General features: G+C 32.7%; 1 protein-coding gene and 1 long non-coding RNA gene across 3 annotated transcripts; both read right to left on the reverse strand.

The window, feature by feature from the left end:
* Positions 1-2,182, reverse strand: LOC102667937 (uncharacterized). 2 transcript variants are annotated; one of them, XR_005891608.1, is made up of 5 exons: positions 1,950-2,182; positions 1,565-1,785; positions 1,363-1,454; positions 603-1,110; positions 1-509 (listed from the first exon to the last, which is right to left on the reverse strand). It is a non-coding gene; the product is annotated as an uncharacterized lncRNA (long non-coding RNA). The 2 variants fall into 2 exon arrangements; XR_001388575.2 differs by lacking the exon at positions 1,950-2,182 and having other exon boundaries at positions 1,565-1,914.
* A 3,914-nt stretch (positions 2,183-6,096) lies between these two features.
* On the reverse strand, positions 6,097-8,670 carry LOC100792719 (cytochrome P450 86A22). Its single transcript, XM_003525342.5, has one exon. It carries the CDS (start codon positions 7,930-7,932, stop codon positions 6,346-6,348), a length of 1,587 nt encoding a protein of 528 aa, XP_003525390.1. The 5' UTR covers positions 7,933-8,670; the 3' UTR covers positions 6,097-6,345.
* Positions 8,671-12,986: the final 4,316 nt, after the last annotated feature.

Below are 12,986 nucleotides of genomic sequence, written 5' to 3' on the forward strand. Positions count from 1 at the left end.
TTTTACTTCTCTTGGATTAAACACTATAAAGTTCACAAGCATTTAAACAAGTAGCCGCATTTCCAATGAATTAAAAAAAAAGTAGACACATTAATCTGAGTATACAAAATTGAATTGTTTTGAAAATAAAAGCATGGGGTGATTTAATTATAAAATTTTGATTGATCCAAAATTATGCTGCTTCTTCCAAGTTGCTGCAACATTTTCAGCAGTTAAGCCCGGAGATGCTGACAAATCCAGAGAGTATATATAACATGAAAAGAGTTGAACAACCCCCTTGATTAAATCAACTATAACTGGGTTTCTGCAATATTTACAATAGACATTTGTTTCTAATTTCTATAGGCTGTGGCACCACCCCCATTTTCAGCTAGGATGACGATAAACCACGAAATGACAGCAATAAAATTTATAATGTACACACATTTCCTTAAAGGGCTAAAATGTTTTACGCATGGCTGGGACTGAATGTTGCGTCTCCAAAGAAAACGCAGACTTCAGAACAGCTTCTGAAACTCCAAACAAAAATGACATTATGGTTAGTACTCGAATGTAGCCATATTCCATGATTATGTAAATTTACACTTTCCGAAAACGCTAACCTTCAAATCTTCAATGCCACGTGTTACCATCTGATCACAGGCATGCAGATCATAAGCCATTAATGCAATCAGGATTTGGGGCATGGAGCTTATTATCCAGGCATGCATTTAGGCGTACATGATCCCTCAACAGCTGTCGTGATACACAATCAGCCAAATATGACTTCTCATCACGAAATTCTATCGGGTCTCCCTGGACAGCCCTCCTAGAATGGTTTGGAAGAGCATCATTATCAGATGAAACTACACCCCGGCAAGCATGTGTAGTTTGCAAGTTTCTTCCAAATCCCTGAGACTTTTGGATCATACCCAAAACTTCATGTGAGAATATCTGTTGCTTTGATGAAATGGAATAGCACCACCACCACTGGTTAGTGGCGAAGATTGGCCAGATGCAGTATGAGGGCTGGGTATTGGAGAAGGAGACATCCTTCCACTTGTATGCAATGATTTATAAGGCTAAGAGGGAGAAACGGGACAAGAGATGTTCCTTGGTGTATGAGCATTGCTGGAAACAAAGGGCACAAAAAAAAGTTAATAGCTTCCCTTTGATATCAAAGTATGTTGAATTAAAAAAAAAAATTAAAAATAGCATAGGACAATTTGACCAATTTTTCTCCGCAGCCAATTAAAAATAGCTTTTAAATATTCATATGTACATGTCAGCACTACAAATATTCATATGCGCAAGTAGACCATTGTATTTTATCATTGCAATCTTTCTCATGCTTAAGTGTGTGCATTTGAGTTTGAGAGAAACCTTGATCCAGAACCAGTTCTCAAGCTTCTGTGTGGATAGATCCCAGCCACTTCTGAGTCTAAGCATAAATTATGTTTTGCAGGTCCAATAGCCTAAAAGAAATTCAAAGTGATGAATAGTGAGCACTCGTAGACAACATAGATATGCACAACCTCAGAAAAATAATGCAGCTGTGCAGAGAATGATTGTACGAAAGACATACCAGAGATCTCACTGCATTTATTATGGCAGTTGGATCTTCTGAAGGAACGGCAGCTAAAATGGATCTTTCCAGCATAGCATTTTTAACAAATGGATGCTCTAGAAGTTGAGAAGCTGAGGGACGATTTAGAGGATTCCTTTGCAAACAAAGCCTGACAAAATCTTTTCCATCTGGAATTTAGGAAGCTCCTTGCTATTCCCAATCTTAAACAAAGCAGCAACCTTGAAACATGTAGTGTAAAACAGCAGAAACAAGTTAAGCAATCAATGTTTCTAGACAAACATGTGCTCTAAGTTTCCAACTAAGATTCATATATTTGTGTCAGAAAATTTCAAATGTACATACAACAATGTTCAAGATGCTTTTAGTCTGTCTACAAACTCACCCCTTGATATTGGCTCCAAGGAGGTTTTGTTGTCGCCATCTCCAAAACAGTGCATCCTAGACACCATATATCAACCGCAAGATTAGAACCATTTGAATTTTTTACGTGTAATTGAGGCATTGACACAGATAAGAATATACTACACGCAAAGCATCAGCAACAAAAATGTTGAATGTAATTGCTATTCCTGACCTCAGGTGCCATCCAGTAAGGAATTCCTTTGAAAGAAAATAGACATGACCCGCTTATCTGCATCAAATTATTCCAGATATGAAATATTTGGAGCTCTAAAATAAATATTATTTATTTGTGTAGAATGAATGTTAGATTGCGCTCGGTCTTTGTGTTTATTTTTTATTTTTATTTTCTGAAAATAATTTTTATTTTTAAATTTTTAAGATTTATAAAAATACTTATGGAGAAGAAAGTACTTTAAGATCCTATAATGTTTTCACTTTTTTATAAAAAAACTGAAAATGTTGATTTGTTATTTTGAGTTTGGGTCTACTTTTTAAAATATTTTCAGAAAATATTTCTTAAATTTTAAATAAATATATTTTCACTCTTATTTTTTATTTTATTTGAAAATAAAAACAGAAAACATGTTAAAGAAATAAAATATGAAAAATAAAGAGTCAATTTTATAGTAACTAAAATTAAAATTCACACATTTTATTAAGATAAAAATGAATAATTTCAAATGTTAGAGAAATAAACTCTAGAAAGAAACATTTTAGGCCCTGTTTGGGGTATTTTTAGTTTCAAGTTTTTAAAAACTGAAATCAACTTTTAGTTTGTAGTTTTTTTTTAGTTTTAAAAACTTGTTGTTGTGGAACAACTTATAATTTTCCTTTTGAAAGTTCACAAAAAAGATATGATATTGCTCACATGGATGATGAAACTGTGATGAAAGTATTTAGATTGAGAGCACCTCCCCGTTGTCCGAAAAGAAGACTTCTATAAGGGGTTATTTTTTTTAGTTTCCCACATGCATTTTTTCTTAGAGATAAATCTTATTAACATAGTACTAAATATGTGTGGACAATTTTTTAAATAGAAATTTGAACCTTAATTCACTAGAGACTGAATGCTTTCACTAGATCCAACACATACGGTGAAGTTGTATGCTGTCATGCTGCCATGCATCTGTGTGGGTTTTTTTTTTTTTTTTTTGTATAAGCCAAACATGCAATTTAATAGCTTAAACAAAAACTTGGCCATTATTAAATTCGAGATTTTGGCCCCTTACATACATGTACGATAATTCTGCATTATATTGGTCGAGGGGGGTTTAGTTTAGACTTTTGACTGCTCATTTCTACAAGACTACAACAAACACAATATCTTCTGTTACAATTATTGCATTGCATGTGTTACAAGAAGATAAATTAAACTTGTCAAGATGTTAATGACTATCTAGAGTGCGACACTCTGTGTTTGATTAATTTTGTAGATTGAGGGCACATGACCTCAATTTGGGGTTACTAAATTTCTTTGCCATGAAAATGACTTGCATGGTATATAATATGTAGAACTAGTTATGCAATTTGCGTATTGCACGGGATTACTGTGTATATTTATTAATTACATATATAATATGAATCCTTTTATGTTTTCAAATTATTATTATTTATTTAAATCTATATATGAATATAATAAATGCCGTTGTTTTCAAGTGACATGTTGCCATCAAGGATAACCATCAAGTTCTGGGTGCATGAATGTCAACCATCAAATTCTTTGGCTAATATTAACGGATAGAAAAGTTCCTTGTCAACCGGATGTAATAAATTAATTATATGTAAAATTAAATTCTTATTTGGTGGAATAAAGGAAGCTGCTATATATGCCGCTAACAGACTAGGTATAACTAAATAAGGCTAAATCATCTTTTTTTTTTTCGGTTTACATCTTTATTTTTTAAAAAGTTTAATTTGATAATTTAGTTTATTTTATTTCTTTATTTTTAAAAATATTTATTTAATCTTTTATCTTCTTTTTTTTCATTTTAGAAAGTTGATTTCTGACACTATTGATTCCATTAAAAACGGATATTATAAAACTATTGTCTACACGATGTTAAAATCTAATTGAAATACACATATTAAAGAATTTTTAACATCGATTTCTTCTACAATCAATATCAAATTTTGTTTTTAACATCAGTTTAAAAATAGATGTTAAAAGTGTTTACTTTCAATATTGCTCGATTTAAAATTGATGTTAAATATCTTTCTAATCGATGTTAAATTCTTTTTTTAATAGTGTTATATACAATCAACAATTATCTATCACAATCTATTAATGCATAGGTAAATTGATATGCAGTTATTTTTATTTAATTAGCCCATAACTTTGAGTTCAAGTTTATAATTGTATTAAATATTCAAAAATAAAAAATGTAGAAATTTGCTTAAGAATCACGTATTCTTAACTAATTTTGTTTTTAGATAAATGTGATATAAAATAAGTAACATGATAGGAAAAAAAATAAGTTATATAAATTATTGTAAAAACTCATCATAATTACGTATAATTTTTTACATATTTGGTGTATGAGACAGAATGATAATTGTTAGATAAAAACATGTTTTCCAGGGGTGGATATGCTAAATTGAAAGGGCAGGTTAGTTTGTAAAAATAGTTTAATTTGAATTTTAAAATGGAAAACTTAATAATATCAATTTGAGTATTGAATCTTGATACCAGGAACCTAAAAATTAATCATTGAAAAAACTAATAAATATTTTATACTAATAACATGATAATTAAAAAAATCGATTTGAGTATTGAATCTTGACACAAGAACCTAAAAATGGCCCAAACATGCTATTTTTTTTTCCTACTATTTCATTAATAGATATAATTGCTAGCCAGACCTGACACAGAGTTCAAATGTGATCGAGTTAATTTGGTTTTCCTTTTTAAAAATAAAAATAAAAATACAAAACCTTAACCAAACTAAACATATTAATATTTATCAGTTTAAATCTAAAAATCTCTTAAATCCAACCTAACTTGACTGTGTCCACTCTAATGTTTCTTACTGATGATGATATATACTGCTTTCGATCCTAGTTATAAGATATAGTTGATTAACTTTTACTCATTAAAAAGTTAATTAATTTAATTATTAATATTAAATTTATCAACAATTTTAATATTTTTAAAATTTATCCTTGACTTTAATTTATTGAGAACTTATTCATTTTTTAAATCCTCATGGGGGAGAGAACAGGATAATTTAGGATATTTTTGTTAAAAAAATAATTAATACACAAGAGAGATGAGACAAAGTCTTACGGTAAGAAATACATTTTTTTATTAATTATGTTTTATAAATAAGGATGTAGAAAATATATAAATTGGCACTCAAACCACAGGATCTAATTTTATTTTCACCAATCGCGTAAGAAGTTATATATTACATGAATTTATATACATAACTAATATAAGAAAATGAAATTGGAAAAGCTAACAAATTTTGGGTAGGATTGTTCATGATTTGGATTAGTTCAAGTTAATTAAGAGGTAAAATAGAAAAAGAAAAATTCGTATTTAATTGAGTTGATTAGGTTTAGGTTTTTAGCCAATATATGAAGCAAACCAATCTATTAAGATTTAGTTGGTTTGGTTCATTATTAGGTTACAATAAATTAAAAGTTACAGTATAAACACAAATCTAAGAATATTACAATATTTGATTCAAATATGAAGTGGAAAAACGAATTAACTGAATCAATCTACATTAATGTAAATAATTCTCGAATAAATCCGATTGGATAAATAGCCTTCTTTGTGCGAAAGAAACAAAAACTATATAAGAAAGTTTTAATTAAATGCAACTAAAGTAATCCGTGTTTCTATACCTTCTACCAAATCTAAGTGTACAACTCACGTGCAACCGTATGACTTAGTCATTTTTTATTGCTGGAAATCCAAATATCCCAAATCTGGAAATGTGGCAGTTACGAATGTGATCTCAGTGACCTGTATTACATTATAGTGACAGAGACCACAAGCTAGGGCTTTAACTGTGCAAGTATGCCAGAGTCCTAAAATAACAAAACTACATCTACATCAGTGTCACCAAATAGTTCCCGTTCGTGAAGGCACCCACCATGATAAATTACAGCACAAATATAGCTTTCAGAACTGCAGCAGCATTACTTTTTAATCATCAAAATGTTTACATGCAAAACATATATAGTATTCATCATCAAATGAGAAACTTGTGAGTAAAGGGAAATTTCATCTATACAGCCAGCGTAAATTAAACTAACACAAGTGAAATGATACACCATCATTCTATATTAAGTAATATATAAAATTCTTATAATTATTTCTTTATTTAAACCGATGATGTATCTATCTGTTTTAATTAACCAAATCAAAATCACTTTTGACCAACAGTAACACTCTTGATGGTGGTTAATTTTTCCAGCACGGGTTTGAGATCCCTTGGGTACACATTCACCTTGAGACCGTACTTCATGAACAGTGTGAGTGACATCTTCTGTTCGACGCGGTGGCCCGGCGCGACAGCGAGGCGGTGGCGCAGGAGCACCGCGGCGGCGATTGACTTCATCTGCAAGTAAGCCAAGTCCTTCCCCAAACAAAGCCTAGGTCCCGCATTGAACGAAACAAACTTGTAAGAGTCTTGCACCTGAATTTTGTCCCCTTCAGGAGAGAGCCACCGCTCAGGCTTGAACTCGAGGCAGTCCTCTCCCCAAATGAACTTCATCCTCCCAACAGAGTAAATTGAATAGGTCACCGCGGAACCTGCCGGAACGAAGGTTCCATTAGGCAAAACATCATCCTTCACAACATGTTTGGAGTCCTCCGGCACGGAGGGATAAAGCCGCAGTGTCTCAGACAATGCTGCCTTGAGGTAGACCAAACGGTCTACCTCATCGAACACAAGAGGCTCGTTCAGCCACGTGGAGATGTTATCTCCACGCGTGGACAGAAGAACAGTACAGAGTTCGTTTAGGATGTTTTCCTCCACGCGCGGGTTCTTGACGCAGAGCCAGAAGAACCAGCTGAGCGCGACCGATGACGTGTCGCGCCCAGCGAGGATGAAGTTGAGTGCCACGTGTTGGAGGAACTCCTCCGAGTAGGATTCTTTCTTCCTCATGAAGCGGGACAAGAGGTCGTCGTGGTGGTGGGACCCATTACCATTCAGCAGCTCCAGCTTGCGGTTCTTGATGATGTGGGAGAGGTACTGGTCGATGTGTTTGAGGCTCCGGCTCAGGCTCACTTCCATTCCGAGCCTGAGCCATCGCTTCAGCTTCCACAAGATCTCCGGCAGAATAAAGCGTTGTAGAGTGGCTTCAGTGGCTCGGTCGAAGGAGAGAGCGAAAGCGTTATCTGGAAGCCCCGCGGCTAGGGTTTGCGGGTCTTGGCCGAAAGCCAAGCCGCATATGTTGTCAAAAGTGAGCCGAAGCAAGAGGTCTTGAAGATCCACTGATTGGTTTTCTTTCTGAGCCGTGGCTAGGATGGGGCAGAACCTGTGCTTTATGGCTCGGTTCACCCAGCGCGCCATGGCTTGGCGCAGGGTGCGAGTGGTGAATTCCAGTGCGGCAGTCTTACGCTGGAAGAGCCACGTGTCGCCGTCGGAGTTGAAGATGCCTTCGCCGAGCAAATCGTGGAAGGCGGACTGCCACGTGGGGCCTTTTGGGTAGTTGTCGAAGCGAAGCTTGAGGATGTGCTCGAGGTTTTTGGGGTCGCACGTGACAGTCACCAGGCACTGTTTTCGGGCGAGGAAGGGGAGGGCGCAGATGCAGGTCTGGTACGTGCCGCCGCACGCGCGGAGGTTGTCAGCGATCCAGTCGTGCATGCGGTTGGCGTGTTGGATGAGGCCAGGGAGGCTGCCCAATAGGGGCCAGACACGTGGACCTTTGAGGGAGCGAGTGACCAAGGTGAACCATATTAAATAGGCCGCTATTGCTGATAGGATCATTAAAGCCGTTGCTGCGTCCATGTGAGTGCTGGGCCCAACTCCCAAAACAAAAAATTAAACCTTTATTGCTTGCACCTTCCCTCACCGGAGGAGCTAGAGGCTGCTATTACCATCACCACGCAAATTCAATTGGATCCATTGCAGCTTAAATGAGGAAAGTAAACCCTAGCTGTGTAGTATTCAAGTGGGGGCTAAAACGGGAGTGATAGATGAAATTATTGTGTTCAACTAAAAAATGTGCAAGTGGTTTTGATTGGTGAATAATTGAGATCTGTTGCATGCAAATATTGTGAGAGTGAACAATGTGTGTCGAAACTTGAAGGGTTCAAGGGCAATCAGCATAAAAAGTACAAGAGGCAATATTGGGGAGAGTAATAAGAGAAGCAAGTAGTAATTTGGTGTTGAGAGATGGATGCACGTACGATGAGAGAGAGAGGAGTGAACGAGAGAACCTTGGTAGGAGTTTATGTTGTGTGAGCCAAAGGGAAACGAGAAAAAAAAGTGTTTTATAGCAGTGAAGCCCAGAGAAGGACAATTAATAAGGAATGGAGATGCTAGGTGTTGCTGATGATTTCAATGGTTTAAGCTGCATTTTCTTCCCTTGTCAGTAGGCTCCAGTGGCTTATGAATCCACCCTCATTAATGTCCACCGAGGTCGTTGGGCATATTGAGAGTTAAAGATAAATTATTCTTTTTTTTAATTTTTTTATTTTCATGTCAAGGATAGGGCAGAAGAAGAAAAATTACATACAATTTTAAAGGTATTTTTTGTGTGTTGTTTTTTTAATTAGAATAAGAGTTTCACTTTAGTAATATACTTAATCATTGATACAGTTTTTTTTATTTTGGATATTACTGAAATTCTAATTAAAGAATAGTACAAACAATATCTATGAAGCTCTATGTAAGTTTTGTTCCAAGGCAAACTATTCTTATAAGACAAATGCTAATGAGTGTTGAAGGGAAAATATTTTATTGATGTAATCCCCTTTAAAATTTAAATGCACTCTCATATTATTTTATCAGTCCATCCATTTGTCTCACCCCATTTTAACTTGCTAAAAAAAATATTTGGAATACGATAGGGTAGATAAGTTTGTTACGTTAGATTGTTTTAACTATGTAAAAGACAATAAAAAATAGTGTTGAATTTCGGGTTTTAGTTTATTTTTTGTGTGAAGTTGACACTTTAGGACCGCAGATTTTAAGTTATAACTTATAAGAAGATAATAAAGATATATAGATTTGTTAGTCTATTGATTTTATGTTGTTATAATTAGTTTTGAAGACAAAATAGTTGGAAGAGTTAAACTATTAAGATAAAATAATATAGTTAAGACTTATTAACTGGACAGCTAGATAGGATAGTAGCTAACAAATGTCTAAAACTATATTTTTTAAAATAATTTTTAAGTAACGATTCATTTGAATGTTTATTTTATGTTTTCATTTTGTAAAAATAATTTTCTTCTTCTAATTTTTAAGATTCATAAGACATGTATCAAGAAGAAGATATTTTTAGGTGTCATTACATTTTTACTTAAAAAAAGATTAAAAAAAACGTTGATTTGTTATTTTCTTTGAACTTATTTTCAAAATTTATTTTTTAATTCTTATTTTTAATTTTCTTTGAAATTGAAAAAAAAAAAACACCAATCGTACGTCTTAATTTTTTATAAGTTTTCCGTTTTCAATTTCTTCCATTTATTTTTTGGCAAGCCCAAGAGATAGCGCCGAGATACATGCTTTTTACAGATGACATAGTCCTCCTTGGAGAGTCGAGGGAGGAGTTGAATGAGAGGTTGGAAACTTGGAGACGAGCTCTAGAAACACATGGCTTTCGCCTAAGCAGAAGCAAATCGGAGTATATGGAATGTAAGTTCAACAAAAGTAGGAGGGTATCTAACTCAGAGGTGAAAATAGGAGACCATATTATCCCTCAAGTCACACGGTTTAAATATCTTGGGTCTGTAATATAGGATGATGGAGAAATTGAAGGGGATGTGAATCATCGCATTCAAGCAGATGGATGAAATGGAGAAAAGCATCGGGGGTGTTATGTGATGCAAAGGTACCGATCAAGCTAAAGGGAAAGTTTTATCGGACTGCGGTAAGACCGGCGATTTTGTACGGAACAGAATGTTGGGCGGTCAAGAGCCAACATGAGACTAAAGTAGGTGTAGCGGAGATGAGGATGTTGCGGTGGATGTGTGGTAAGACTCAACAGGATAAAATTAGAAACGGAGTTATTAGAGAGAAGGTTGGAGTAGCGCCTATTGTAGAGAAGATGATGGAAAATAGACTTAGGTGGTTTGGGCATGTAGAGAGAAAACCGGTAGACTCTGTAGTGAGGAAAGTAGACCAGATGGAGAGAAGGCAAACAATTCGAGGCAGAGGAAGACCCAAAAAGACTATAAGAGAGGTTCTCAAGAAGGATCTCGAACTTAATGATTTGGATAAAAATATGGTACTTGATAGAACATTATGGCGGAAGTTGATCCATGTAGCCGACCCCACCTAGTGGGATAAAGCGTTGTTGTTGTTATTGTATTTTTTGGCAAGCCCATCTGGCAGTCCACCAATAAATAAGATGACTTAGTTAGAGGAGCAACATTTTTTCAATCAGTCACATTCTTAGAAAGAGTAAGTTTGCCATAACCTATTTTTGACTTGCTAATGGTAGGACATGACAAGCCAAACTGAATTGGACTAACTCATCTTAGCATTCCTACTTATAAATATAATATTTAATGTAAAAGTCTTCCTTGATTTAAAACTTACAAAAAAAAAATGCTTTTATCTTAACATTTATATTTTACGTATTTTGTATTGTTAGATAAATTTTATTAAAGAACTACAGTTCACCTAAATAAACAAGTTTATTATATTGTGGCCTTTTTAAGTATTCTCTTTGGAAAATAGTTAAAGAATTAAAAATAATTTCTTATTAAAAATAGTATTCTTAAGAAAATGGTTAGTAAAACCATGGAAGTTATTTGTGAAAATATTTAAATATTTTTTAGTAAACATATAATAGATAATATATTTTTAAAAATTATTATTAATTAATTTTAGCAAGTATATTAAAAACATGTAATATCTTAGTCACAAAGTCCATCACAATTAATAAGTACGTTGATCAAAGATTTCATTATTGATTATATATATAAAGGACTTTTTTTGTAAAAAAAATTCATTTCAATAATTTTTACGTTTCAAAATAATAAATTATATATAGCTATTGAGTACTATATTGACTGAAAAATACCTTAATTTGAAGAACAAGAAATACATATATAGTACCTGAGAATATATACCGTAATTTGAAAGGAAAAGAATCATCATCACACATGCTTAGTCATCAAAAACTTTCGTCCACGTCTTAACATTTAATTATTAGGTTCAAATAAATTGTTAGTGTTTATACCAAAATAAATAAATTGATACAGTAGTATTTCTTGAATAAGAGCTCCCACCCACTAATTTTATAAAGTGTTGGTTTGCCTTTAATTCTAGCATTCAATGAAAGAAATACAAGTGAATAAGATTGGTTGAGAAAACTATAATTTTGTGCTTAACAATAGTGTGGAAGATTGGCTAAAAAAAAGTGTGGAAGATTGGACGTGCTGGTGCCAACTGCAGAGTAGACCTATGGGTATGGAATAGGCGTGGTCAAATGGTAGAGATTCTATTCTATTATTAAAAAATAGAAAAATAAAAATTTTAAAATCATGTAAATATACTCCTATGTTCCCTTTATTTATCTTTTTAATGTTGTTATATAAAAATTAAGAAATGCAATATTTTTTTTAATTATAATAAAATAGTCAAAAAGTGGAGTTGTTGTTTTACCACTTTTACTTTCCACTCCAACATGTGTAGATTAATTAAAAGATTAAGACATAAATAAAAATATAATTAATAAAAGAATAATTCATGTTTGAACTTTACAAATCACATATACAATAAATATAAATATTTTTTAAAAAAATCAATAATTAAAAAGAAATAGAGGTAATATTTCGCATGAGATAATCTATTATTTAATTTTCCCCTTCACCGGAGGCTAAAATTTCCCTTTCTTTGGTTGATAAATGCCTGATGGCTCGGTGCTCTCACGTGATTGGGTTCAAATTCAAATTAGTGACCGACAGCAACATTTATTTGCCACAAAAGCACATCTGTTTTGATGGTATGCTATCTCTGGTTAACTCTAAACAATTCTGACTTTTGAAATTTAATTGGAGTACTTGTTATATTTAAATTTATTGAAACTATTTTTTTTTTCATTTCAAAGATGTTTTTTTTTAATTTATGTGAAATTTATAAATTAAAATATTTTTATGTAATTAACTTATATATTTTTTAATAATATTGTTTTATAAAAAATAGACAGCGAAACTAAGATTGATGCTAACAAACCAACAACGGTTATATACCAAAAATATAATCTATAAAAAATCTAACAATAATTGATTCAAGTGGCTGGATCTTTAACTTCCTAAGTACTTGGTTAGGGGTTTAAATTTTAACTAGTATGTTTGAAAAAATCATCATTAGAAGGGAATACACATTTGCAATTTTTTTTAAATCTAAAATTTTCATCTTTCTAACCATTATTGATTGTTAGTTGATAATTATAACATATTTTTATGTTGATATGAACAATTGACATGACATTTACTTTGACTAGTGAAATGGTAAAGTGGTTAATAGTTTATAAAATATTATAAAAACAAGACTAGCTATGCAACTTAAGTTTTTTCTTTCACCACTTAATACACCGAACCATTTCACTTAAGTTATATTGAAAACACTGTATATTATATTTTTTGGACTGAAATATAAGCAAAAAATTCTATGTGATGAACTAAAATATAAAAAATATAACTAATTTTTTTATTTAATAATATTATCTCCCAAATATCATTAATTTAATTAAAGTTTTATTTTCACCAATATTTTTTCCTATGCAATTAAATGTAAAGGGAAGTTTAAGAAACAAAATATTTTTTTTATTGGGACTATCAACGTTAAATAATGTAAATTAATTTTCTTAATGTACGTGAATTAAT

The sequence above is a fragment of the Glycine max genome, chromosome 5, assembly GCF_000004515.6.
Source record: "Glycine max cultivar Williams 82 chromosome 5, Glycine_max_v4.0, whole genome shotgun sequence".
Taxonomy (NCBI): Eukaryota; Viridiplantae; Streptophyta; class Magnoliopsida; order Fabales; family Fabaceae; genus Glycine; species Glycine max.